Source organism: Anser brachyrhynchus (genome assembly GCF_964034855.1).
Source record: "Anser brachyrhynchus genome assembly, chromosome: 9".
NCBI classification, from domain to species: domain Eukaryota; kingdom Metazoa; phylum Chordata; class Aves; order Anseriformes; family Anatidae; genus Anser; species Anser brachyrhynchus.
In genome coordinates, this window is record NC_137703.1 from 9,484,351 (window position 1) to 9,511,998 (window position 27,648).

A 27,648-nucleotide genomic window follows, 5' to 3' on the forward strand; every position below is an offset into this window, starting at 1 on the left:
CAGGACAGGTCGCAACCCCGCACAGGGCCCCAAAACCTCCCCGTGGCAGTGGGGGGAGAGGGGAGGAGGATGGCCGCAGGCTGGGGAGCTGTGGCCGTCTGCAGGGGAACCGTTACCCATGGGAGGTGGGGAAGGTGGAAAACGGGTGGAAAATGGGGGATCCGCGCAGGGTCCTGTGTGTGTGCGTTGTCACCCTGGCCAGGACCCCAGCAGTGAGACGTGTCACCGCGGTGGGGGTCACGGTGTGATGGGGATGGGATGAGGTGGGGTCAGAAGGGACAGGAGAGGATTGTAGGGTGGAATGGGATGGGATGGGATGGGAAGCAATGGGATGAGATGGGATGGGATGTGTGATTGGGATGGGATGGGATGGGATGGATGGGATGGGTTGGGATGGATGGGATGGGATGGGATGGGATGGGATGGGATGGGGGATGTGGGATGGGATGGGATGGGGATTGGGATAGGGATTGGGATGGGGATAGGATTGGAATAGGATGGGGATGGGATGGAAATAGGATGGGATAGGGATGGGATGGGATGGATGGCATGGATGGGATGGGATGGGGATGGGATGGGATGGGATGGGATGGGATGGATGGGATGGGATGGGATGGGATGGGACGGGACGGGACGGGATGGGATGGGATGGGACGGGACGGGACGGGATGGGATGGGATGGGATGGGATGGGATGGGACGGGATGGGACAGGATGGGACGGGATGGGACGGGACGGGATGGATGGGTTGGGTTGGGATGGATGGGATGCAGCAGCATGGGATGGATGTGATGGGGTGTGATGGGACAGGACCGTAGAGAGACGGACGGGGTGGGATGGCGGTACAGGCCACCGGGGGTGCCTGGGGACCCGCGGTGCCGCCACCCCGCGCCCTGCCCCGCACTGGGGGGCGAGGGGCAGGACCCCGCGTGCCGGGCGCGCGGCCCCTTTAAGAGCCCAGTTCCGCGCGCGACCGCTGGGTGGGGCGCGCTCCCCGCCCTGCGCCTCCCGCGCCGGGGGGGCGTGGCCGCGGGAGGGGGATGGGGGCGTGGCTCCGCGCCGCGCCCGCCCCCTTCCAATTCATCTTTCCGCGAGGCCCCGCCCACTCTCCCGCCTCCGCCCAATGGGCGCCGCGCTCGGCGTCGCCAGGGGCGCCGGGTTGCTAGGGGCGGGCGCTGATTGGCGGGCGGGCCCCGCCCCTCGCGGCTGAGCGGCGGCGGCGGCGGCGGCGGCGCCAGAGCGCGATCGTGGCGCGGCGGCGAGAGGAGCCGCGCGTGGCGCCGAGCTCGGGACTGCCCGGCGGGGCCGCCCGCACCGCCCCCCGCCATGGCCGCCGCCGCCGCCCGCCCGGGGGCCCCCCCGCCGCCGCCGCCGCTGCTCCCCCTCCTGCTGCTGCTCCTGCTGCTCCCCGGCGGCCGCCGCGCCCTCGAGGGTGAGTACCGGGACACCGCGCGCGGAGCCCTCCGGGGCAACCCCCGGGCCCGCGGGGCGGCTCGTTTGGCTTCCCCGAGCCGCCGTCGGCCGCCGGGTCCCCGCCGGCAGCTCGCTGCCGCCGCCGCAGCCCCGCTCCCAGCCCCCCCCCCCCGCCTTCCCCGCCGCCCTCGGTAGGTTCCAGAGTGAACGCCCCGCGGAGCCCGGCCCGGGCGGCCGCTCGCTTCGCCTTCCGAGGCTCCTCGCCGCGAGCCGGAGGGCTGGGAGGTTCGTCCTTCTGACGGTGGAAAGCTCGCGGCGGGCCAAAAGCGCTGGGGCCGCCGCAGGAGTGGCCGTGCGCCGCCGTGTCCGGCTCCATCCCTTCCCCCGGCAGCCGGCTTAACCCCGCGGGCTCCGGCGTGGGGCTGCCGGGGGGGAGCGGCCACGCGTGTCGCATCCTTACCGGGGCCGTGGGGGGGGTGGGGGGGGCACGCAGGAGGAGGAGGAGGAACCGCTCCGCTCGGTTTCAAGACGGTTCCTTGGCCCCCACCCGGGGGCTGCGATCCCGGCCGGCCCCCGGGGCCCTGCGGCTGGCCCCGCTCCGGGGTCCCGGGGCGGAGGAAGGGGCCCGGGGGGGGGGGGTTGTCTGGGCACAAAGTCTGCGCGGTGTCCGGTAACCGAAGCCTCTCCCGGAGCTCCGGAGGTTGGGTGGGGGCTAAGGGAGGCCCCGGGCCGGGAAGGGAAAGGAGAGGGGGGGGAGAAAAAAATAAAAATCCCCCGATAAGGAGAATTCCCCGGTTCGGCGGCGAGCCCCGGAGCTGCCCGGCCGGCCCGGCGGCGGGGGCCCCGCTTTTGTCTGCTCGGAGGCGGGTTGGGGCTGCGCCTTCGCCGCTGCGATCCTTGGGCTGCGGCCCCGGGGGGCTCGGGGGGCTGCTGCGAGCGGGAGCCCTGCCCCGCTGCCATTTCGGGGGAGCGATCCCCCCAGGGCTGGGCTTCCTACAAAGTTTGGGGGTGGCTCCGACGGGTGTTGCTTTTCCTCCCCCCTCCCTCTCTACCCAGTGGATTTTATTTTTTTTTTCTCTCTTTATTTTGGCAGAGGGGTGGGGAAAAAAAAAAAAAGGAAAAAAAAAAAAAACATCCTCCTTTGTACGCTGTAGGAAAACGAGCTGGGATTCGTGGCCTGCTCGGTCCGGGAGCGCAGGGGAGGGAGAAGCCAGCTTGGCACGGACGCTGCCAACGCCAGCCCGGGCACCGCCGTGCTGGGAGGCAGGAGGACAGGAGGATGGAGGTGTGGGCAAGGAGCACATCCTGGCGTACCCCCAGCCCGCAGGCAGCCCCTCGCCCACCCGCTTGCCGCCACCGCTTTGGGAACGGGGAAGGAAGCCGGCGGTGGCGGCGTGGCAGGGCACCGCGAGCATCGGCCAGGGCTGTCCCGCTGCTCCCTGGGGAGGCTGGGGCCCGGCCTCTCCCCCGCCGCCCGGGCGTGAACTGGCGCGAAGAGCCGGATGGAGAGAAAACAAACAGCTCGTGCCGAGGAGCCGCCGGGTTTTCTTGGCTTCCCGAGCGTGCGAAGGGGTCAGGGAACAAACGCGGTGCCTGAGGAGGTCGGGGCCCAGCGCCGTGCCAGCACGGGGGACCGCTTCAGGGCCTGGCTGGCACCGCACGGTGTTTTGGGGGCCGGCCCTGATTCCCATGGGACTTTTTTTTGTTTTCTTTTTTCCTTTTTTTTTTTCCTCCTCTTTTCCCTTTGCTCTCGTCCGAGCTGGAGGGAAAGTTGCTGAGGTTCCCGTCCCCGCCGCTTTTAGGAAGCCACTGTTGGCGTCGGGGTCAGCGAGCTCCCGCGCTTCTGCTGCGCTGGGCGTTCCTGCCCGCTCGCACCGCTGCTTCCCGACGGGCACCGGAGCGCTCGAGCAGTTGCTGTAAATCCAGCGTGCACGTTCGGCCGGGTATTTTAGTGCTGATCATAAATCTGGCGCGGCCATAAATCTGCGCTCACGTCCTCCAGGCAACGGCAGCCGGTGGCCCCCGGATCCAGCCGCTTCGCCGTCCCCTCCGAGGGGGTGACGGGCCGGGCGTGCGGCCGGTGCCCGGCTGGGAGGGCAGGGTCCTGGCGGCTCCGGGGCTGGATCGGCTCCCGTCCTCGGGGGCACGGCGCGGCGTTGGGTTTCTTTACAAGGCCCCACGGGGGTGGGGGGGAGCCGCGCTCGGCAGCGGCTCAGTGAGGGCTTTGTGCTGCCGAGGAGAAAATGGTTTCTCTCCAGATCCTGTAAGTGCGCTGGGTTTGTTTGAAGTCACAATGTGTTTTTCTTCTCCGGTTCAGCAGTCCCCGGGCTGGCTGCAGAAGGAATGCTCTGTCCGGGGGCAACAGCGGATCCTTTCTCCGGTGCAGGGACTGGAGCCGAGGAGCAGAGTTTGTCCTGGCGGGGCTGCGGGAGCCGAGGCCCCGTGGGGAGCCGCAGCGCGGGGCGAGTGCTGTGTTTGAGGCTCTTGCCATCCATCCGGCTTAAGACCTTGGGCCTTGAAAAGCCTTGGCAAGAGGGAGCTGGGCACCACCGGGTAGCTCTGCCTGTCCTCCTCATGGGGGGTTTGGGTGGGCTGGGACCGGCACTCGGAGGAACAAACTCTATGCCCCTCTGCTGCCTGAGCAGCCTCTCTGGGCACGAGGCTCCATTTAACTGGGGTTTGTCCACGCGCTTCTCCATCAGCCCCAGAGCAGAGGCAGCATCTTGCTGCGTGCAGCCCTGATCTAACTCAGGCTTTAGCAAAATACCCGGACCAGGAGGATTTATAGAGGTTTTCCTCATCTGGCGCCGTCCCTTCCCTGCTCCCAGGCTCCCGCCAAGTGTTACGCAGGCGGACCACGCACCGGGTGCTGTGCTGCTCGCCGCACCGCAAACCCCGCTCAGCTGCCCCCCGTGCTGGAACCGCCAGGTATTTCCTTGGCGGGGAGATTCGCTTTTTGTTTAACTACTTTTCACTGAAACAGCTTGTTTCTCGGTGGGGTGATTCAGGGAAGCTAGCTAGCCCTGCTGTTTTATTGATGCTCAGGGTAGGGCTGCGAGGGAAAGCAGGTTGCGGGGCTCCGTTGCGCTCGCCGGATTCATTAAATCTCCCGTTCCTCGCAAAAAGCTCCGTCCGTGGGAGCCCGCCCCGGCCGTGCTCCAGGCGGGGAGGAGAAGGGCTTTCCTTTGTGTCACGCAGAGCATGCGGCCGGTCGGGGAGAGGGGGAACTTGCAGCCGGGGCTCTGCAGCCGTGCATTGTCCGTGCCTCTCCTCGGCACGCAGCTCTGCCGTGGGCTGGAGGCGGCGAGTGCCTGGCCACAGCTCCGGGGCCGCGTCTGCCTGGGCTCCGCGATTGGGAATAGCGGCCTCTGGTTTTTAAGGAATGAACCGAAACTCCCTGTTTTGTTGTGATGACTTACTGCAAGAGATATTCGGGGAAACCAGTTTGTTGCATTTTCTTTCCGTGAGCCGTTTGCTGCTGCTACTGGAGTAGGGGAGCTTGGCGTTTAATTAAAACAGCCAGAGCAATCTGAATCACAGACTTGCATGTTTTTAAAATTGTAGCTGTTCCTGTTGTGCTGAGTCAAACTGGTTTGTCGGGATCCAGCGTCTCCGCCTGGGAGCCGCACTGGGGGAAGGGTGCTGGGGCCGCCCCGGCCGGGGTCCCCCCTTTGCTGGCCGGGGGAAGCAGCGGGTTGGGTGCTGGTCCCCGTCCTTGTCCCCATGGGTCTTGGTAGAGCCGGTGGCTGCCATCACCTTGTGCTTCCCCAAGATCAAAGGCAAAAGGAGCTGGCATCGCTCGCGGAGCGGGCGCGTTCCCAAGCAGTGTTTTGGGGAGGAGGGAGCCGCCGCGCAGGGACCCCGCCGCAGCCACCAAACCCCATGCAGGAGCGGTCATGGCCCCTGGGGACAGGCTGCTATCTTGAAGGCCAGGAGACTTTCTGTAGTGACGTTCCCACCCTGGCGGGACAGCCTCATTTGGGTTTTGTTTTTTGTTGTTGTTGTTGTTTTATGTATATCATCGTCATTATTGTTGCTCAAAATCCAGTCCCGGGCTCGGGCTGGGCTTGCCCCGTGGCGGTGCCAGCCGAGGCCGTCGGGGCTGGTGGCAGGCGTGGACCATCCTCCCTCATGAGCAGAGCCCCACAGACCCCGCCAGCAGCCCCAGGGCAAGGCAGGAGCCATTTTGTAGGGCGGCTGGGCCTTCTCAAGGCCTCGTCCTGCCTCCCTTGGCTCCCAGCATTGCCCACCCTTGTTGAAGCCTTGTGGGGACACCAATGCGTTACAGGGCTGAGCTCGGGGGCTTCGTCCCCTTCCTATCCGCAGAGGTCCCAGCTTGAGGGGCCGCGGCCCACCCCCGGAGCCTGCTTTCCCCCTCAGCGAGGCAGGAGGGAGCGAGCCCGCCGCGGCTCCGCATGGCCGCCCCTCTGAGGAGGAAGGGGAGCCATCTTGGGAAGAGGCAGGAGCTCTGCAGCACGGCCGAGCGCCGGCCCTGCTCTCTGCACGCGTGCCAGCACGTGGCGGCCGGGGGGGTCCGGGGAGGGGGTTGCTGCGGGGACTTTTTTTTTTTTAATTTTATTTTTTGCGTGTTGCTAAGCTCCGGGCTGATGAGGCCTGGTGTTTCTCACGCATGTGGCGGGAGCTGTTGACAAACACCTGTTTCCCAGCCCCCTCCCCAGGAATGCCCTGGGCGCGGGGGCCCAGCAGGGGCTGCGATGCTGGGGGGGGGAAAAAGGGGGGCAGCAGGATCCCCCCCCCCTCAATCCCTGGTCCCTTGCCTGCCCCAGGGGAGCCATCCCCAAGGGCTTTCCTGCCTGGCAGCAGCTGCAAAACAATTTGGGCCTCCCGGTTCCTCTCTGAGGTGGGGCCATCACGCAGGCCCCTCTGCAGAGCTGCCGAAAACCCGTCCCGGGGAGGGGACACCGGCCGCCCCCGTGCCGGCCTGCTTGTCCCCGGGGTGCCTTGCAGCTTGCCCAGCGAGGGCTGGGGCGCAGGAGGGACCCCGCGGGCTGGGCGAGCGGGGAGGGGGCGCGCGGCATGCACGCACACACGGCGTGCGATCCAAGGCCTTTTTTATTAATGAGAAAAATGTGCAGGGCTTGAACGATCGCCAGGAACAGATTTATTCTAGTTCCCCAGAAATTAAACTGAAATGAAGGAGCGAGTCAGCCCGGCCCGGCACCCCCTCCTGACTCTGTGCTTGTTTTAACTCTGGAAGAATCTGACTTTGGGGGTGGGGGAGGCGGGGGGGAGGATATTTGGGTTTAAGCAGTTCCAGATGGGCTCTGTGCTCGAGGAAGCGAGCGGAGAGCAGCGTGGAGATTTGGGTAACTGCCCCAGGCAGGAGAGAGGAGGGAAATCTTGGCAGAAACCCCTGCTCCGCGCTGCCTGGATGGGATGCAGCTTGGCAGCCAAGCCGCCCCGTCTGTGGGGCGAACCTTTGTATGTGCAACGAGTAACCTTTTTTGGGGAGGGGGTGTTTTTTAAATATCATTACTCCTTCCCTGGCCTCCTTCCAAAAGTACAACCTGGAAAAAACAGAGCTGGGGGGAAAAAGAGAGGCGTTTCGGATCGCAGCCTGCTGCACGCGGTTGCCTCGTGGAGGCAGACCCACGTCAGGACTCGTGCCCGCCTTCCCCGGGGATTTTGGGGCTCTGCATCCGTCTGTACCGGCCCGCTGGCCCCGTGGGGGTGGACACCTGCCCTGTGAAGCCATGGCGACACTTCCCTCTCTTTGCATGGCCTGGAAACGCGGGTGGCTTTGTGGGCCGGTTTGCTGCCTACATCCTGGTTAATAGCATTCGCGGCTCGAACAGGTCTGGCGTCTCCGGATCCGATGAGTTATTTCTGTGGCAGTGGAGGGCGGCTGCATGGCTGCTCCTGCTGGGGACACCGACCTATAAACCTCCCCTGCCTCCTGGCCCACACGGCTCCTGCTGACCTGGCACGGCTGATGCCGCACTGGTTGTCCCACGGGAGCTGGTGGCAGGGCACTGTGGAGGGCGTCCCATCCCGAGCGGGTGGCAGTCATCGCAAGGCTAGCAGGGTCTCTGGGGGCTTATCATTGGGGTCTGTTTTTCCCGTGGCTCAGCAGAGCGAATTCGGCTTTTCCTGAAGGAGAGGAAAAGCAGCGAGCGCTGGGGCACACGCACCACGTGGGCAGGGATGGCAGCTCGCCCCGGCGAAGCTGACCCCGGCACGGCGCACCGGGCTCTGACATCCGAAATCCCCGCGGTATTAATAGAACAGTAATTGCAGCGCAGGGCTGGACTCGGGCAGCTGGCTCGCGTCCTCTCCCGGCGTCAGCGCGGCCGTTCGGAGGGACTGGGGGCTGGCAGCAGGACCTGGCAGGGCTCGGGCTGCACGCGTCCAGGGCGCAGCTGAGTCCTCGGCATGCGGCTGCAGGGCAGGGACCCGCCGTCCTGCTGCAAAAAAAATCCCCGTGCTGCAGCCACCGTGATTTGTAGGGGGTGCGCACTGCGCGCCAGCCCGTGTCGCAGCCCAGCTTGGCACGGCCGTGCTCCTGCAGTGGCAGAAATCTGCCCTGCCCGGCTCGACCCGGTGCGTGGACGCCTGTCCCTCCCCGCGTCCCGGGCGCTGCCACTTGATCTGCTTTTCGCAGTTGCAGAGCTGGCACCTGTCCTCTCTCACATGCTTCAGTCTGTCTCACGGCCATCAGGAAACAGCTCCTGGCGAGGAGCACGCGGCCGGAAAACCCTCTTCAGCCAGTCAGCGGGTGGGTGACGGGGCAGGGCTGGATGGAGGCAGCGCTCCCGTCCCCCTCTGTCCCTTGTGCTCGCAGTCATCCTGGGGCTGGCTCTGCCCGTCCAGTAGGTGTGGGGCATCGGGGTCAGGGAACGAGGGGGAAACGAGGAAGATGCAGCCGGGCGATGGCTCAGAGCCACGGGGCCATCTTCCCTGGTGAGGTTGTTACATCCCGGTGCAGGCTGCCCTCGCAGGTGCGGGGTTGGGAAATGGAGGGGGAGGACGCAGCCTCGGTGCATCCTTGGGCTCTGCAGGGAGCTCAGGACCCGGGACCAGCGGTGCTGCCCGTCCTCAGCCGGGCTCGGCTGGGGCAGGGGCTGCCTGCCCTTGTGCGTGTGTGTGTGGTGTGTACAAAGGGGCCTTAATCTCAGTTGGGGCCTCTGGGCCCTGCCATAATGCAGAAATAATGAGTCTATTATTAAGTGCCCACAGTACTTCTTCACTCCGGTGGCTCGCCTCCAGCAGCAGGCAGAACCTGCCCCGCTTGAAGTGGATGTGTCATCATTTGCCTCAGCAAATCCGATCCCCTTTGATGATGGGCCAAACGCCCTTGGCACGAAGGGCCACAGCTGTGATACAGGCCCCACTTTTTTTTTTTTTTTCCTCCTCTCTTCCCTTTGTTCCCAGCTCGTTGGCTCGCCCCGGACCTGGGGCGAGCGCGCGTTGGTGGGTGCGGGCAGCCGGAGCCCTGCGTCCCCCAGGAGAGGGGCTGGGGGGGACGTCCCCACAGCATCCCCACGTCCCCCTGCTCCAAGCAGCCTCAGCACCGGGGAGCAGGCGCCCTGCTCTGCGAGGACGGGTTCCCAGCGTGGGCGGCGATAGGGAGCGCTCCTGCCCTTCCCTTGGGCTGAGCCGCGCCACCCCAGCCCGAGAGCCGAGGGTGGGGACCCTGCGTGGCCCCCGGCCCCGCGCTGGACGCCGGGCTGTGCAGGGCGCCGGGAGCCTGGGGGTCCCCAGGGGAGCTGGGGTTTCCCTCGTGGGCTGTGCTGTGTGCCGGCGGTGCTGCAGAGGGAGCTGGCAGACAGCGTCTGCAGGCTTCTTCGCTGGGCTCCTCAAGCCTGCGCCCAAAGCTTCTGCTGTGGGTGTCCCCAGGGCTGTCCCCTGCCTGGGAGGAAGAGGAGGAAGGAGGGCTGCGGGGTCTGGCTGGGGCCAGGGAGAAGCCGGGACCCTCCTCAAGGAGGGGAGAGCAGCGCGCTCTGGGAAAGGTGTCGCGGGGTCTCCCCACGTGGGCTGACCCAACGCCCAGCGCTCTGTGTGGCTCCGCTTTTGTGTACGTGAAGCACTCGTCAGCGGGAAAAGTGCAACCTCAGGTTCTCTCCCACAGGCAGCTCTTTGTTCCCAGATAAAGGGCCCTGCACCAAAGGCCCTTTGTGCCGCTGCTTAGAACGGTGCCGGGATTAATTGTGCCGATAGGTGCTTGAATGGCGAGTGCGCAAGGCCGCCCGCTCCCGCCGTAATCATCTCAAAACTGAGGAGGAAATTAAAACGTACGGGAGATGCCCCTTTTGGTGGCTGCTTGACTAGCAGGCACCGAGCGAGGCTGCGAGCGGATCCTGCTGTCCCGAAGCAGCCACCTCTCCTCCCGGCGCGGCCAGAGGTGACGGCGAGGGAGAGGCAGGCGCTGCCCCAGCGCCCCGACAGAGCCGCCGTGGCGCTGGGTTATGGGACGGGATGGGATGGGATGGGACGGGATGGGACAGGACAGGGTGGCCCAGCCCGGCTGCCGGGGCTCGGCTCCCGCGGGCCGGGCGCGATGGTGCGCGTGGCTCCCAGGGAGCGCAGCGGCGTTGCAGAACAGGTTCCTCTGTTTGCAGCAGGGCCGCGTGGGCGTCTTTACTAACTTTCCTCCCTTGCCTTCTTTCAGGATGCTCGGGACTGCGCTGGCTGCCTTCTCCCCCCGTTGGGGCGAGGAGCTGGCGTCGTACCCTGCCAGCGCATCCTGATAAAGCCGGCAGTCCCCACGTTCAAAGGGAAGAGCGCTTAAATCGGAGCCGGTCGGTGGAGACGCTCGAGTCTTCCCCAGCGGCTTCATCTTGAAAGAATTTTCCCTCCTGGCTCAGCCAGCGCTGAGCGCAGACCCCGCCACGGCCGCCGCGCGCGTCTGCCGCCGAGCAGCGCGGGACGGGCTCCCTGGGCCTCTGCTTAGGGGGGGGAGCTGAAGCGTTTGGCTGGCCGCGGGGCGTGCACGCAGCATTCCTGGGCCCCAGCGTGGGAAGAGGTCCCGGTCTTCTCCAGATGGGCCCACGCCGGGGCTCTGAGCGCCCCGCGAGCTGCCGGGGACCCCGCAAAGGGGATGGCAGAGCAGGGGCTGGGACCCCTGCTCTTCGCAGCTCGAGGTGTGCGTAGGAGGAAGCTTTGCAGGGCAGGGAGGAGGCAGCCAGAGCCGTGCTCGTGGCCCCGTCTGAGAAGTGAGGCTCTTTCCCGGCTCCTGGATCCGTCCCTGCCATGGAAACCCTGCTTTTGTGTGGGGGCGGCTGCGGATTGCTGTGCTTGCCAAAACAGAGCAGGGCTCGTTCTCCATCCGAGCTCCCTTGCCTCGGCCTGGCTGGAGGTAAGGAGAGGACACCTTCCCAGCACTGCAGACAGGAGTGATAAAGCAGGCCTTAGGGTGACTTCCCAAAGCTGGTGAAATTGGGAGCCAATTTCCCGTTGACTAATGAAACCAGGCTCTCTCCTCGGTGTGCGGGATTTGGGAGGCTTTGACTCACAGCTCCGCTGGCCATGACGCTGTTCACGTCTCTCCAAAGCACCTGCAAACCGAGACTGAGCCGGGAACCACCTCCGATCCCACCTCTGGTGCTGAGCACGGGTGGGAGCGAGCCGCCAGCGCTCCCGAATTTACCCGTCACCCCAGCCCTGGGTGCTGACGTGTGCCCTTTAGCAGGGTGCCAGCGCACAGCACGGCCCGGTGCTTGCTGGAAAAAGGACAGGAGCCCCGTGCCGGTCTGTCGAGAAATCCTTGTGGCAGCTCCGAGGGCACCGCGCGGTCTCTGCAGCTCCGCTGCGGCCGGCTGGGCTCAGCGGGTGGCCGCCGGCCCCGGGCAGTGCCGCAGCCCTCGGGGCCGTCCGTCTGCGACCTTCACGCACGGCAGGCTGCGAGGGGAGGCTGGGGACGACCGCTGACCCCGTCCGGCCCCGTGCGCTCCTGCAGCTGCAGGAAAGCCCCGCCGCCCTCCGCGCCGGGTCCCGTTTCCTTTCGCTGCGTTGCCCGGTGATTTTATTTTTATTATTTTCCCTCCCTGCTCTCTCTCTGTGTGGTTTACGCAGCTCTCGCGCCAGCGGGGCCGGCTCAGCTCTGTTGTTTTCTTTCCCCTCCTCGTTGGTCAGCGGGTAGAAGCTGCCAAATTAGGGTGCAGTGCGTCCAAGCCCTGCGTCTACCCCGGGCCGGTGCTCGCGGGGAAGGGCGCTGCCGGAGGGGACTGCCGGCCGGCGCGCCCTGTCCTTCGGTGCCGCGGGGCGCTGCCTTCGGCATGGATCCTGCAGGGCACGCGGGGCTTTCCCACGCACCGGGGGGCAGATTTAAGGCCGCTGCTGTGGGACCAGGCTGCCCGCAGGACCCCCGCACCACCCCATCCTGGCGAGCGGCCCGTGGCCGGCCGTACCCCGTGCCCCGTTACAGCCCTGGGTCTCCGCTCCGGGACTTGGCAGCCCCGTGCTGTCAACGCCGAGCGCACGCTTGGCTCCGCTCCGCCGTCGGCGCTGCGTGCCTGGCCCCCGCGCAGCACCGCTGTGCCCTTATTAGGGCAGCTGGCGCGCGGGGCCGTGCCTCGGAGAGGTGCGGGTGGCCCCGCTCCGCAGCCCCCTCTCCCGTCCCCCGCGCGGGCTGCCCTCGCTAGGAGCCACCGTGGCCACCCCGGCACGGCACGGGGGCTCAGGGGAGCGTGGCAGCTTGCCCAGGTCTGCGTCTGCCGCGGTTCTCCCTGCTGGGGATGCTGCCCCCGTGATCCAGGCAAACGGCGGGGCGGAGAGCCCGTGACCCTGAGGGTCCTTGTTTATCCGTGCCGCGGTGGCACTCGTGTCCCCTGCCCCGCTGCTTCAGGGCTGCGTGCCAGCGCCGGCTCCTGGCGCGTCCGTGGGTGCCAGGCCAGGCGGTGCTGGCTGGTGTCCCCGGGGTGGGACTCGGAAGGAAGGTGTTTACCTCCAGCAGGGCTTCATCTGAAACCCTGTAATGTGCGAACGTTTCCTTCCTCCTCCACGCTTCCTCCTTGGCTGGGTCAGCCGGTGCTTTTCCTGAGGTGGAAGGAAAGAGGCTGAAATTGCCCCTTTGCTCCCGGGGCTGAGCCGCGGCGCCCGGGATGAGTGTGCCCGGCTGCCGGGAGCGAGCCGTGCTCGGGGAGCTGTGGCTCCGTGCCCTTCATCTCCGGGGCAGAAGGAGTGAGGGACGGACAGACGGACAGCCCTCAGGGTTAGGGTGGGAAGGGAGGGGAAAGGTTTTGGAGCTGGTCCTGCCGGGGACCCTCTGAGCACGCCAGCTCTGCAGGGGGCTGTTACCCACCTTGGGGCTTTGCCTGGTGTTTGCAGCTCCTTCACCCCAGGCTCCCCATGGGCAGGAGAGGACCAGGAGGACCCCAAGGGTGCCGAACAACCCACGGGGCTGTCCTGGACGTAGGGTAGCAGAGCCAGCGTCCCACGGCAGGGCAGGCCCCCATCCCGCCCTGGATGCAGCGGGGCGGTGAGCCGGGGAGGGAACCATCCGCAGTGGCCCCCGGCACGGTGTCGTTCCCTGTCACTGCGTTTTTTTCTCCCGTTTTTTTGTGCCCGGTGCTCAGCTCGGAGCCGCGCGGCTCTGCCTGGGATTAGCGACAGCTGCCTGCAATTGCAGCTCTTCCCAGACAAGCGTCTCGCTCCCCCAAGGCTGGGGCTGGGGCTGTTTGGGGAATGCTGTCGGGGTGGTTTGTCTTGTAGTCTGCTCCAGGAATGTTGGCCAGACGGTCAAATTCTTCTCCCCTCTTGTAAAATGAGTGATGTGGGGCGTCTCTGGGAGAGCAGCCTGCCAGTCCCTCCTCCTCTGGATAAACCTGCCTGGCCCGCACCGCCCTGTCATGGGAACGGGCCCTTTCAACCCCAGCCACAGTAAATACGCGCCCTGCCAAAGCGCGGGGGGGGAGGGCGCGGACGGGGGGCCGGGGAGGTGGGGGGCTCGGCGGCCGTGGCGGGGCCGGGGATGGCAGCCTGTCCCCGTGCCACCTGGCCGCCCCTCGTCCTGCACCTCCGCGGGGACGCCTCGCTCTTCCTGTTCTCCTGACAGCAGAGCAGAAATCTGGAGTCTGTCTGTGCCGCTCCCCCTCCTCCCACCACGTCTCACCCCCCAAGTCGCTGTTTTCCGCAGAAATGTCAGCTCCTTTCTTCCCCCACTCCTCCTGTTTTTTTTTTCCCCTCGAATCTTGGCCCTTCAGCTCCAATTACTTCTCTCCTTCCTCCCTCTCCCTCCAGAGACCCTGATGGACACGAAGTGGGTGACCTCGGAGTTGGCATGGACAACCCATCCGGAGACGGGGGTAAGTCTGGAGCTGGACCTGGTCCCCAGTGCCGAAGGGCACGGCCCTGGGGGGTCGGGGTCGCTGCCCCGTGCCTTCACCCTCCCCTCCCGCGCATCCTCTGCCTTGTGAGATTACACACTCGTAGCCCCACGCTGACCCCGTGCCGGTGACGCACGGGTACGCCGTGGTCCCTCAGCACCCCGGTGGCCCCGGAGGGCTGGGACGGGCGGCGGTGCTGCCGCTGCCCCCCGTTAGCTGCTGCCCTGCCCCGTGCCGTTCGCCTGGTGTCCCCAGCTGGCGGTCTGACGCGCTGCCTCCCTCTTGCAGTGGGAAGAGGTCAGCGGCTACGACGAGGCCATGAACCCCATCCGCACGTACCAGGTGTGCAACGTGCGGGAGGCCAACCAGAACAACTGGCTGCGCACCAAGTTCATCCAGCGCCAGGACGTCCAGCGCGTCTACGTGGAGCTGAAATTCACCGTGCGGGACTGCAACAGCATCCCCAACATCCCCGGTTCCTGCAAAGAGACCTTCAACCTCTTCTATTACGAGTCGGATACGGATTCTGCCTCGGCGAGTAGCCCTTTCTGGATGGAGAACCCCTATATCAAAGTGGATACAATTGCCCCGGACGAGAGCTTCTCCAAGCTGGAGTCCGGCCGCGTGAACACCAAGGTGCGCAGCTTTGGGCCCCTCTCCAAGAACGGCTTTTACCTGGCCTTCCAGGACCTGGGGGCCTGCATGTCCCTCATCTCTGTCCGGGCTTTCTACAAGAAATGCTCCAACACCATCGCTGGCTTTGCTATCTTCCCGGAGACTTTAACGGGGGCTGAGCCCACGTCTCTGGTCATCGCTCCGGGCACCTGCATCCCCAACGCGGTGGAGGTGTCCGTCCCCCTCAAGCTCTACTGCAACGGCGACGGCGAGTGGATGGTGCCCGTGGGAGCCTGTACGTGTGCCGCCGGGTACGAGCCGACCATGAAGGACACCCAGTGCCAAGGTGAGTGCGTGGCGGGGGAATCGCTCTGCCTTGGCCCTTCCGTTGTGTTTGCGCACGCGCTGGTGGAGGAGGCAGATCTGCATTGCGCGAGGTCTGGTTTTGGGGGCTCGGGAGCTCGGCTGGCTCGCTGAGCACGGAGCGAGGGTTACTGCAGCGATGGGGCGGTATCTCCGAGGGCTGCTCTGCACTTTGACTTGCTGGTGTCTGCCGTGCCACAACCGGTCAGCACCCGCTATGCTGCGGAGACCTGTGCGCGGCGGGACGTGCCCGCTGGCGAGGGGCCGTGACTCAGGGGCACGGCTGTCAGCAGGGACCCGGCACGTCGAAGCCCCCACGCATCATTAACAGCCTCTTTCACCCCTGCTGTCGTGACCGAGGGCTCCGTTCCCTCCCTCCCGCGGCACACCAAGGTGCTGATGGCCGGGCTGTTCCCGGCAGGCGTGATTTCACGCTGCCGGTGCGGAGGCATTCAGAAACCCCGGCGGCGAGCGGGGCCCCGCTGTGCGAGCTGCGGGAGAGGCGCGCGCCCTGCCAGCGCTGCAGGCTTCCAGCAGGCTGCGTAGGGAAACAGGCAGGGGAACGTGAGCTCCTGCAGCCCCTCGGAGGGAAGGGGAGAGCAGCCTGCCCGCGGAGGGGTGGCGCTGGAGGTTTGGGGGCTGGCGTTGCTGTTTCACCCCGCGTGGGGGATGCTGCAAAGGAAAAAATCCGCCTGGGTGGATGTTGGGCTCGCTCGGGGTGATTTTGCCCTCGGGAGCTGCCTGGAGCACGCGGGACGCTGCCCGAGGGTGGCTCGGGCAGCGGGAGGGATGCTCGCTGCTCCCCAAGGCTGGAGGCATTGCGCGGGGGAGCGCTGGGCCCCCGGGGCTGGATGCCTCGTGCTCGCTGATGACGGGATCCTTGGCGCCAGCCCTCTGCTCTTGGCAGGGGCGATGGGATCTGGGATGTATACATGACCGGAGCGGCTGGCCGTGCCGCTGCTGGAGACCAGAGCCTCCGTTGGTCCCGACGCAGCTCCTGCCCCGCCAGCTCCAGGCAGCCGTGGCTGGGCGAGAGCCCGCGCTTGGTGTGCGCTGGGGTCCCCGCTCCGGGGGAGCTGCTTTCCGTGTTGCTTGGGCTGGGAGATCTTGCAGACCAAGGGCTGATGGCTGTTTCCCTGCATCGAGAGGGGCTTGGGCTCGAGGTGACACCTTTTCATGCCGGCGTCTGTGGTTCCCTGCTTGGAGGATGCAGCAGAGGCTCCACAGGGGCAATACTCTAGCCCGGGCCATGCCTGCAACCACCGCACTCACCAGCGAGGCGTCCAGAAGAGCAGCTCGGGGCAGCAGCTTGGCTCCCATCCCAAGGCAGGGCCGGAGGGCTCCCCAGGTGACATTCAGGGCATCACTGCAGAGCCCGGGGCCGTGTCCCCTCCCTGCTCCCCCCAGGAGGAGCAGAGACCGGCGCAGCGCCTTTCCCAGCACCGCGAGCACGCCTCCTCCTTTCTCCATCCTCCAGCACACGGGCAGCACCTTTGTTTTCTCCCCCGAGCCTCAGCTTCTCTCCCCGCGTGGGGAAGGCGCGCTGAGCCGTACAGGCACGTCCCCATCCACCAGCCTGCCCTTCGCCGGGTAGAAGAAATGGTGTCTCCACGTTTCTCTGGGAAAGTCGCGCCGCGCTCGTACAATCAGATTTTCCGCCATATGATCGTGTGCTCTAAGTGGAAACAGCTGAGGAAGGGCTCAGAGAACCCAGCTCCATTTTCTGCTCTTTGTTGGCTGCCTCGTTGCCGCGTTTCTGCTCTTGCCCCCTCCCCACGCTTCTGCAGCTCGCCCTGCAGAAATGCCCCCGCCAGTGGCTGGTGCACGGGGGGGAGCGGGACGGAGCCCGACCCCGTAACCCCAGCAGGCAGGGGCCGTGTCACGGCACCGGGGGGCCACGGTCCCCATCCTGCCCGGGGACACCGGGGCGCTGCCGCCCGGCTTTGTGGAGCTCTCCCAGGCGTCCGGGTGAAGAGTGCCGCGAGGTGCCAGATGGCATTTTAATAAATAACAATACTGCGTTACCGCTTAGATGGGATAAGCCCTGTTGTAAATCTCCCCCTTTCCCCAGACTTTTCCGTGGCCTTTGAAGATCTCCTCCTCCTCCTATTTATCTCCATCCAGCGCCAGGATTAGACTTCGCATTCAGACCTGTTACAATGCAGCTTGTATCCCGGTCCCTCGGGAGCCGAGGGCTCATCCCGCCCGGCTGAAGGCAGTTTCTTTGGCATGCTTTGTAATGCGATATGCAAGGCTGGTATCTGGCGCTCCGCTCAGAAGTTGCCACAGCATTGATTTGGCATCTCATTCTCAGCCTCATTATCTTTATTTAATTAGCACACGGCCCTTCTGGGGGTTGTGCTGCTTCCCACACGCTCCCCGCCACGGAGATGCGCGGAGGCAGCGCTCGCGGCAGGGAGACGAGCTCCCGGCCAGGGGCTCGGTCCGTGACGACCCAAATCACGCCGGCTTTTTGCTGATGAGGAGCTCCCCGCCTCGCGCGGGCAGGCGTCGGGATTCCCCCGCGAGCGGCGAGCTCGGTGCCCGTCGTGGGAGCACAGAACAGGTCGGCCGCCGGCACCTCCCCGAAAACGCTGCCGGGCGCGCACGCCCCGCACCTCCTTCGGGAGCTGCGCCCCAAATCGGGGCCGTGCCGGGGTGCACGGCCTTGCAGCGCCGCCTTCACCCGGACACAGAAGGGTTTGGGAGCCGGCTGCTGCCTTCCCACCACGCTGTGCCAGCAGCGAGCCCCCTGCATGGCCACCCCGCAGGGCTCCTGGCACTGCCCGCTGCCTCGTGGCTGCTGAAAACCCAGACCACGACTGCAAACCCAGTCCCACAGAGCTGGTGCGCGGCGCCGGGCTCCTCTCAGAGCCGTTCCCTTTGGGTTCCCCCCAGCGGAGGCGCTGGGGGCCGGCGCTGCGTGTTTGGGTGCCGTCAGCGGGCGATAGCAGGTCAGGCTGGGGCCAAAGCGTGGCTTTTGTAAAAATGCATTTTCCTTGCAATCAGTGACTAATGGAAACATCACCGTGAATTAAAAAAAAAAACGCCAAGCAAGCAGTCCCCTTGCCAACTGTTTGCAGCTTTGCATTGCAACACGGGGTTGCTGCATGAAAACCAGGAAGTGAAACTGCCTTCTATTAATTGTCCGGGATTACAGATCAAAGGCAGCTCGGCAGCGCGGAGCTGGCGCTTCAGAGCCAGGCAGCTCCACAATGGCTCGCTTGTAACACGGTCGAGGAAATCTGCCTCTGCCGTCCTGCGTGTTGACCCGCTGCGGCTCGAGGGGGCAGCGTCGCTTATTGGAATTTTTTTCCTTTTAAAAAAAAAAAAATTTTTTTTTTTTTTTGGTTTCCTGCCTGTTACTCGGATGCCACCGTCCAAACCCCCAAGGGCTCTTCCCTTCCTCTCCCCTTCGACTTCGCTCCGTTCGCGTTTGGACTGCGCTCGTGTAAAATATTTCCACCCAAAGGGTGGTTTGAAAAAAAAATCAAGTGCCTTTTAAAAGAGGCTCGAAACGAGAGTTACCGCCTCGGCTGTAGCTGGGCTGTTGCTCGCATGGCTCTAATCCATCTGCAGCCACTTACGAAAGCGCGAAGGGAGTGAGCAGTGTAGGTTCATAAAGCACAGATCATCCCAGGCAAACCTGATTGCTGCCTTTAAAGAAATTACAGGGTTGCCGGACAAAGGGATGTGATCAGTTTAATTTATCTCGACTCGAGTGAGGCGTTCTGCCTCGGTCCTACGGGGAGAGAAACGGCCGGAAAGATGCTGCCCGGGCTGGAACAGCATCGCAGGGGTAGAAAAGCAGCCGAGTCCTCAAACGGGGTAACTCGGAGGAGTTTTCCCCCGCTGCTGGGAGCTGCAGCGAAGCAGGGCTGGTGCCCCGCGTCCCGCCGGGGAGGGGGCCGCCAGGTTTCGGGGGTGCTCGGCGTGCCGGGTTCGGTGCCGCTTGCCCACGTCCCGCGCCGTAATCGCCGGCTGCGCGCGGGGTGAGTCACGGCGCCCTGATGCTGCGCCGGTGGCTTGATTTCGGTGTTTTTCAGCTCCCTCCCTTGGGCTTCGTTCACAGGGGTGGGGACCGCGCCGGGGAGGCGTGGAAGGGTGCCCTCCCCTGCCCGACCGCCCCCTGCTGCAGCTCGGCACCAGCGGGGCAGGATCAGGCCCCAGGGGGTCGGAGGCTGCCGCACGCCCAGCGGCGCTGCCGGGAGAAGCAGCTTCCCCTTCTGTTTCCCCCCCGTGTCCCCCTAAATACCCGCTGCAGCCCTTCGTCCCCGGCCGTCACACCGCGCTGCGTCCCCCTCCCCGCAGCTCCGGGGCCCTCCGCCTCGGTTCCCTGACCTGTTGTCCTGCGCCTGTCAGCCCCTGTCATGTTCTCCCCGGAGGTGACCGCAGCCCGGAGCCGGGCGATGTGATCTGTGTGCAGAGGTTGGGGATTGTTATTTTATTTTTTATTTTTTTTTCAGCAGGAAAAGCGCTTATGCAGAGCTCGGGGAGGGGGAGAGGGGAGCCTGGCTGCCCGGCCGGGGCTGCGGTCGCGCTCCTGCTCTGGTGATGCCGGGTTCCCTCGGCGGCGTGCCGGCCGCGGCAGCGCTGGTTGTGCGGGCAGCTTCTTGCAGAGAAGAGATGACACAGCGGCTTATCCGCCGGGGACCTGGGATCAGCTTTCAGCTCGGTTACAGCCTTCAAATGTGGCTGAGAGCTGTCACGCTGCCACCGAGGTCTTTACGCTCTGATTTATTAAACGGAGCTGGATGCTGAAGCGCCGCGGCGCAGCTGGGCCTCGGTGCCTCTCCTGCTCTTCCTCGCCCTAAATCGGGCTCTGCCCCCTCCTTGGCTGGGGCGGCAGCGAGGGAGAAGTGCAGCCGCCTTCAGCTCTTGCTCCGTGTCGTCTCCGAGTTGCCCTGTGCTCCCACGGTGGCTTTTGGTCCCCACGCTTACCTGGGCGCAGGAGCCGTGAGGCTGCCCGGGGCGAGGGGAGGAGGAGGAGGAGGCAGAGAGGAAGGCGTCTGTGCTGGGAGGAAGCTCTGGGGTGGCTGCGTGTTGGGGTGGGGGTGGGGGACAGGGGTGGGTTTGGGCTCGCCGGGGCAGCCCCTGCTCCGTCCTGAGGGCGCAGGAGGCAGAGCACGGCGGGGTGTCCTGGCGCCTCCCCAGGGCACCTCGCCGTCCCCGTCTGAGGCGCGGGCTTCTCGGCTTCACGCAAGCGCTGGTTGCTCCAGTTTCATCCCCCGCAACAAGCCTATTATTTCAGGGGGGGTTTGTCCCTGATGGATCTGGGCTCCTGTCCATAACCAAAGCATGTTTGGCAGCTCTCGGAGCCCAGAGTGTTCCTGTCCAAGAGGTTTCAGTCATCTCTCATTCCTCAGCAATCTGGTTCCTTATGTGTGAATCTGCATCCACCCAGTTTTAACTGCCTGGGACTGCGGCTGGGGTGGGTCTGTGCGTGCTGAGGCTGCTCCGGCACCTTTGGGCAGCTGCCCTCCGCGTCCCAGCGTGTCGGGATGGGGGGGACGCGAACCCTGGCTCCTTTTCCATCGCTGGCAGACGAGCACCGCGGCGTTATCTGCGCGCTCAGGACGGGCTAAACTTTAATTCCCAAAGGCCGGGTGAGCTCAGGTCAGGGAGCTGCAGGAGCTGAGCCGTGCGGGCAGTCCCGGTTTCACCCAGCAGGAGCCCTCCTGGGGGCTCCAGCCCCTGTCCCCACGGTGTCTGGCAGCAGGAGAGCGGGGTGAGCCCCGCACCGTGTGGGGCTGCCAGGAAACTTCCACGCGGGGTGTCGGGAGAGGCCTCGCAGTGAAGCAACTCCTCTTGTTTACGGCTGATGTCACCTGGCAGGCACGGGACAGGAGTTGCTGCTTTGGGGACAGGACTGCCAGGAGGGCTACGTGGCCCCGGTGCCGTGCCGGCCAAACGGGGGCGATGCCGGAGCAGAGCCGGTGCTGGTGGGGGTCTCGGTGCAGAGCAGCCCCCGTGGCTGGAGGCAGGCCCCGTGCTGGCCTGGTTTCAGGCCACATCGTTGCAGGGCTGCGATAAAACGAGGCGACGTGGAGGCGTGGGGCGGTTTCCCGACGCTGCTGGGCTCGGCTCGAGAGCCGTTAATCCCTTCACGTGCCCCTTGTTAGGGCCGAGTGGCCGTGGAGTGAGCGGGGGCCGGATCCGGGCTCCTGGCTCCTTTACGGGGCCGCTCGGAAGCGGGGGCAGGAGGCTGGCGGCGCCGGCCCGCAGGAATGCTGGCATCTGGCTCGGCACACGCCGCTGGAGCCGGCCTCGGGGCTGCCACCGCCGCGGGCCGAGAAGTGGCTGAAAAGTGGCCGAGGCAGAGGCTTGGGGTGGAAGGGCCGTGTTGGGGCTTGGGGGGGCTCCGGGGGGGGCTGCCCAGGCGGGGCTGAGTCCTTGTGTCCCCGGGAGAAGGAGCGAGTGTCCTGCTGCAGTGCTGGGCACGGCGTCAGTGCGTGGCAGGAGCCCCTCCTCGGGAAATGGGGAGAGGAAGCAAAATGGGGATGGATGCGTGTTCCTGCACGGGGCTGCCCTGATGGGCCGGGCCGGGCCCATTGCTGCTGCCTGGGTCTGCTGCAGGAGCAGGAGCAGCGCCCAGGAAAGCTGTGCCTGTGCCCGGGGGTCCCTGGGCACTGCTCGTGACCTGGGTGAGCTCGGCTGTGCTGGCACCAGATGGTATCAGCTCCCCATAGCAGCCCTGTTCATCCTGACGGGCTGGGACACAGCTCCCTGCCCTCCAGCTGGGCTCAGGACCTGCAGTGAGCTCGGAGAAGGGGCCTGCAGTGAGCCTGGGCTTGCCGAGATCACTGTGAGCCTGGGAAAGCATCCCCCGGACACGGTCCCTGTGCGAGGAGGGATGAGCAGGAGAGGCGTGCAGGAAGCGGCAGGATTTGCCTCCAGGTTGTAGCAGCGTAGGAAAGGCTGGAAAGGCTCGTAGGTGGCCAGCGGTCCTCCTGCCACCACCCAGAGACCACGCAGTGAGGGAGGGTCCTGCCCGGCCTTGGGGACAGCACTGGGTGCCCTTTATTAACGCAGCTTTGCTTTCCCTTCCTGCAGCCTGCGGCCCAGGAACCTTCAAGTCCAAGCAGGGCGAGGGGCCCTGCTCCCCCTGCCCTCCCAACAGCCGGACGACCTCGGGAGCGGCGACGGTCTGCACGTGTCGCAACGGTTTCTTCCGCGCCGACACGGACCCCGCAGACAGCGCCTGCACCAGTGAGTCCCGCCGGAGGGACGGGGGAGGCGAGCTGGGTGTGGGGTGGGGGGGGCACGTGGCAGCCGTCCCTGACCCCCCTCCGTGTGTCCCCCCCCGCCAGGCGTGCCGTCGGCTCCCCGCAGCGTCATCTCCAACGTGAACGAGACGTCGCTGGTGCTGGAGTGGAGCGAGCCGCAGGACGCGGGCGGGCGGGACGACCTGCTCTACAACGTCATCTGCAAGAAGTGCAGCGTGGAGCGGCGCCTGTGCACGCGCTGCGACGACAACGTGGAGTTCGTGCCGCGCCAGCTGGGCCTCACCGAGCGGCGCATCTACATCAGCAACCTGATGGCCCACACCCAGTACACCTTCGAGGTCCAGGCGGTGAACGGCATCTCCAGCAAGAGCCCCTTCCCTCCCCACTTCGCCTCCGTCAACATCACCACCAACCAGGCAGGTCAGTGTCGCCGCCGGAGAGCAGGGGCTGGGCTCCCCGCCGCGCGGCGGAGCGGGGATTCCTTGCTGACGGCCTCGTGGGCTGCAGTCCTTCGTGCTGCCGTGCTACTGGCTCTCCGTCCCTGCATCTAATCCCCTGGGTGAATTCTCCTCTCCGCCGGAACGTGTGTCCCTGGAGGGGATGAGATCAGAACGCGTGCAAGCGGGGAAGGGCAGGCTTGGCAGATGCTCCGGAGAGCTCTGGATCTCCTAGACCCACCCCAGAGATGTTGCGCCTGCTGCGAAGGGAGGAGGAAGGAAATGAGATTTCTCCCCTGTGGGCCTGGGAAGGCTCAGCACCAGCCCAAACCTTTGCAGGCAGCCGGCTGCTCTGCCATTCCTCCTTCCTCCCGCCCTGGCCCGGCTCCAGCGTGCTGGTAATCTCCAGCCGCCGCGCTCTGATCTGATTTCACGGGTCTCACCGGTGGGGTGGGGCGGGCAGCTCCTGGCAAGGGGAAGAGGGGAAGGAGCCTTGGTTTGGGCTGCCAGGGCCCTTCCCCGGACCAGTTTGCAGCGAGGCATGGGGTGAAGTGTCACCTCAGTGCGATTTCTGAGCGTCCCTCGGTCCCTTATCGCCTTGGCTGCAAGATGCTGAGACCACATCTCCTTCCAGAGACGGTCCCGAAGCTTTTCTGTGCCTTTTGGCTGGGGTTATCAGAGCAGGACCCGAGCTGTTGAGGGATGGTGGAGGATGTAGCTGGGCGCAGGAGGGCTCACCAGAGCTGCAGAAATGCTGAGGGCAGACAGGGTGGGCCTGGGGAGAAGCAGGAGTGCTGGCTGCCCGTCCCGTGCAGGACCTCCGGAGACGAGCTGTGCACAGCCGTGCCTCCAGCCGGGCTGGCTGCAGCGCTGCCGAGCGGGTGCCGGTGCCGGCACAGCCTCATTTCTCTCTTCCTCTTTCCCAGCCCCATCTGCCGTGCCCACCATGCACCTGCACAGCAGCACGGGGAACAGCATGACGCTGTCGTGGACTCCCCCGGAGAGACCCAACGGCATCATTCTCGACTACGAGATCAAGTACTCCGAGAAGGTAAAGCAAAGCAGCCGCTCCCCCGCCCTGGCCCTTCTGGCTGGCCACCAGCCCCGCAGCGAAGGGGGTCCCTGCAGAGTGTCTGGGGAAGGGGAGCAGCAACGGGGGGACCACAACACAGCAGTGACACCCCCGTGTCTCCCCTGCAGCAAGGCCAGAGCGATGGCATTGCCAACACCGTCACCAGCCAGAAGAACTCGGTGCGGCTGGACGGGCTGAAGGCCAACGCTCGGTACATGGTGCAGGTGCGGGCACGCACGGTGGCTGGGTACGGCCGCTACAGCCTCCCCACGGAGTTCCAGACAACTGCAGAGGACGGTAGGTACCAGGACAGGGCTGCCTCCGTCCCCCAGTTCTCCAAACATGCTCCACCCCAAAGCCTGACTTTGATTTCTGCCTCTCCCTCCACCAGGCTCCACCGGGAAGACTTTCCAGGAGCTGCCTCTGATCGTGGGCTCGGCCACTGCGGGGCTGCTCTTCGTCATCGTTGTGGTCGTCATCGCTATCGTCTGCTTCAGGTACTGCCTTCGCAGGGAGCAGGGCTGCAGAGCCGGGTTTGGGGGTTGCTTACGCCCGCAGGCAGAGCTCCAGCAGCTCCAGTCTGAGAGCGAAGGGCTGGACCTGCTGCACGTGGGTCCCGCAGGAGGACCGTGTGTCTCTGCTTCCCAGCACCAGCCCTGGGCTCTGCCCGGGCTCCTGCCGTCCTCTCTCAGCACAGCTGGGCTCTCTTCTCCCACTGCACCTCAGGCAGAGATCGCTCTGCTCGCAGGCTGCTGGAGGGGAAGCTCTCTGGCTTAGGTTGTCTGTGCTGGGATTTGGAAGCTGGCAGCACATGTCTTTGCCCCATCAGGAAAGGGATGGTTACTGAACACCTCCTCTCGTCTCCTTTGGGCAGGAAGCAGCGCAACAGCACAGATCCCGAGTACACGGAGAAGCTGCAGCAGTACGGTGAGTGGGAGCCCAGCACGTGGGCTCCGCCTGCCCTCTCCCAAGTCCTGTGCCGTGCCAGGCTGGCGTGGCATGTCACCCGGGTTGTGTCCCTCCCTGTGACGAGCCCTCTGTCCTTGCAGTCACCCCGGGGATGAAGGTCTACATTGACCCCTTCACTTACGAGGATCCCAACGAAGCTGTCCGGGAATTTGCCAAAGAGATCGACATCTCCTGCGTCAAAATCGAGGAGGTCATCGGAGCAGGCAAGTCCCGGGGCTGGCCACAGCGGCTGCTGAGACCACCGCCTGTCCCCCAGCCGCCCGGCTCACCCTGCTGCCCCCTTGTCCCCTTCCCCACCCGCAGGGGAGTTCGGCGAGGTGTGCCGCGGGCGCCTGAAGCTGCCCGGCCGCCGCGAGATCTTCGTGGCCATCAAGACGCTGAAGGTGGGCTACACGGAGCGGCAGCGGCGGGACTTCCTCAGCGAGGCCAGCATCATGGGCCAGTTCGACCACCCCAACATCATCCACCTGGAGGGCGTGGTGACCAAGAGCCGCCCCGTCATGATCATCACCGAGTTCATGGAGAACTGCGCGCTCGACTCCTTCCTCCGGGTGAGCATCCCCTCCTGCCCTGGGCTGGGGGCTGCCAGCTCCGAGCTCCCCTTCTCCATCCCTCTGCGTTGTCGTGCTGACACCCCCGGGGTTACTTAACCTGTGCATCGTGGGGTGGGGGAAGATGGATGGCCCTAGGCAGGAGGTGGTAGCGTACGGGGATCCATCCCCAGTCCATCTGGGGTGTTGAAAACCCCTCTGATCTCTCCCCTGGCAGCTGAACGACGGGCAGTTCACGGTCATCCAGCTGGTGGGGATGCTGCGAGGCATCGCTGCTGGCATGAAGTACCTCTCGGAGATGAACTACGTGCACCGGGACCTGGCTGCCCGCAACATCCTGGTCAACAGCAACTTGGTCTGCAAAGTGTCCGACTTCGGGCTCTCCCGCTTCCTGGAGGATGACCCGGCCGACCCCACCTACACCAGCTCCCTGGTACGGGATGCTCGTGGGAGACCCGCAGAGCTGGGGGTGTGGGGACGGACCAGGTGCGCGCTAACTAATAGCGTTGTCTGCCCGTGCAGGGGGGCAAGATCCCGATCAGATGGACGGCTCCTGAGGCCATCGCCTACCGCAAATTCACGTCGGCCAGCGATGTGTGGAGCTACGGCATCGTCATGTGGGAAGTGATGTCCTACGGGGAGCGACCCTACTGGGACATGTCCAACCAGGACGTAAGTGCCCACCGGAGAGCGGGGAGCTGCTGGTCACCGGCAGGGACCCGGGGGGCTCACAGCCTGCCTCCGTGCACGTCTCCCCGCAGGTGATCAACGCGGTGGAGCAGGATTACCGCCTGCCTCCCCCCATGGACTGCCCCACGGCGCTGCACCAGCTGATGCTGGACTGCTGGGTGCGGGACCGCAACCTGCGGCCCAAGTTTGCACAGATCGTCAACACGCTGGACAAGCTGATCCGCAACGCTGCCAGCCTGAAGGTCATCGCCAGCGTCCAGTCTGGGTCAGTGGGGTCCCAGATCCCGGGGAACACAGGTGTCTGGGACTGGAGACGTGGGAGGGCAGGGATGAGAAACGTCCCTGCTTCCAGGTACAACTCCGCATCCCTCTTCTCCCTGTAACCTGTGGCTCTCTTGCCCTGCAGCGTCTCCCAGCCGCTCCTGGACCGCACTGTGCCGGATTACACCACCTTCACCACCGTGGGAGACTGGCTGGACGCCATCAAAATGGGACGGTACAAGGAGAACTTCGTCAATGCCGGCTTTGCCTCCTTCGACCTGGTGGCACAGATGACCGCGGAGTAAGTCACTGCTCGTGGGGCTGGGTGGTCCCTCGCCTCTCCGGCAGCCAGCTACCTGAGCACGCAGAGGGCAGATTTGTCAGGGGGGGGTTAAGGTCTGGGAGTCGGCATCCAGACCTGCCAGGTCACTAAATCTTCACCTTCTCTTTGCAGAGACCTGCTGAGGATAGGGGTGACGCTAGCAGGGCACCAGAAGAAGATCCTGAGCAGCATTCAGGACATGAGGCTGCAGATGAACCAGACGCTCCCGGTTCAGGTTTGACCGCAGGGGACTCTGCATTGGAACGGACCGAGGGAACCTGCCAACCAGGTTCAGTTTGCGGTGCAGCCCGGCTTCCCGTTTCCCCCTTCCCGCGGCGCTCCTCTGCCTCGGACGCTCGCCTGGGACAGGCCGGGCCGGGCCGCCCTTCCCCGGATCGGAGGCACTCGTGCCGAGAGGGAGCCCGGCTTTTCGTCCCGTGTCCTGGAGCGGCGAGGCAGCGACGCAGTCTTCATATTGAAGATGGATTATGGGACGGAGATGGCACATCCCGCTTCCCGCCCTGTCTCGGTGCTCATCGGTTTGAAGAGTTGTTCTGCTTCTTGGATTTCTTTTCACCCTGTTTTCCCCGCCCCGAGTCCTCACTTTCCCCCCGTCCCCGAGGCCACAGACTGTTGACCCGTCCGCTGAGTCCGTCAGACACGTCCGAAGCCTTCCCTGACCCGGGTCCCCGCATGGAGGCAGCCGGGGGAGGCCGAGCCCCCACGGGGGCTGCCCACGGCATGGAGACGACGCCAGGGACGGGGCTGCCCGGCCCCAGACAATCACTTCTCTCCTCCCCCCTCGCGGCCCCTCCGCACGAGGGTCTGCACTGGAACGTGTCCGAAGGGAAGGCTTCGCTCCCTTTCTTCTTGGCTTTGCACGCCAGAACCCGAACCCCGTGAGATTTTACTATGCAGGGAGTTAGGCAAAAAAAAAAAAAAAAATAGAGAGATATATTAAAAAAAAAAAAAAAAGAGGGAGCAGAAAGGGGAGGGAGGGGGACCAGGTGCCCAGCTCCGCATCTCTTACCCTCTTGGTTCTCGTGGCCGGCTCTGGACTGCAGAGTGAGGCCGTCAGCACGTTTGCACAGGGACCCTCGGCCCCCGGCCCCACGGCAGCCGCGCTCCCGCGAGAGGGGGACGGGGAGCGGGGCCGGGGCCGGGGGGCTGCGCCGCGCGGAGGCCTGGCCTCCCCCAGCCTCCTGTTTTATGCAGAAGGAGCGGGTGCCGCCGGCGCGGCCGCCCCGCTCCTGACACACGCTGTGATTGCTGCCAAAAGACTCACTCACCTTCCTCTGACTCTTCACTGCAGCCCGGTTCCTCCAAGCTGAGGGAGAGACTCCCAGCGTGCGTGAGTGTGCGTGAGTGTGTGCGTGCGTGCGTGTGTGCTGGCCGGCAGGACTGTGTGAGGCAATGGGCAGAATAAAGGCAATAAGAATTTTAACG

General features: G+C 65.3%; 1 protein-coding gene across 2 annotated transcripts; it reads left to right on the top strand.

Moving 5' to 3' along the window:
* Positions 1-1,238: 1,238 nt before the first annotated feature.
* EPHB3 (EPH receptor B3) lies at positions 1,239-27,646 on the top strand. Of its 2 annotated transcripts, none has more exons than XM_080604335.1 (16): positions 1,239-1,431; positions 13,611-13,675; positions 13,985-14,657; positions 21,728-21,883; positions 21,985-22,320; positions 23,264-23,388; positions 23,538-23,706; positions 23,801-23,906; positions 24,284-24,336; positions 24,459-24,581; positions 24,682-24,929; positions 25,147-25,362; positions 25,452-25,601; positions 25,691-25,884; positions 26,026-26,181; positions 26,335-27,646. In XM_080604335.1, exons 1-16 carry the CDS (start codon positions 1,326-1,328, stop codon positions 26,441-26,443), a joined length of 2,985 nt encoding a protein of 994 aa, XP_080460461.1. In that variant the 5' UTR covers positions 1,239-1,325; the 3' UTR covers positions 26,444-27,646. The 2 variants fall into 2 exon arrangements, with proteins under 2 accessions (XP_080460461.1, XP_080460460.1); XM_080604334.1 differs by having other exon boundaries at positions 1,241-1,431; positions 24,239-24,336.
* The last annotated feature ends 2 nt before the right edge of the window (positions 27,647-27,648 follow it).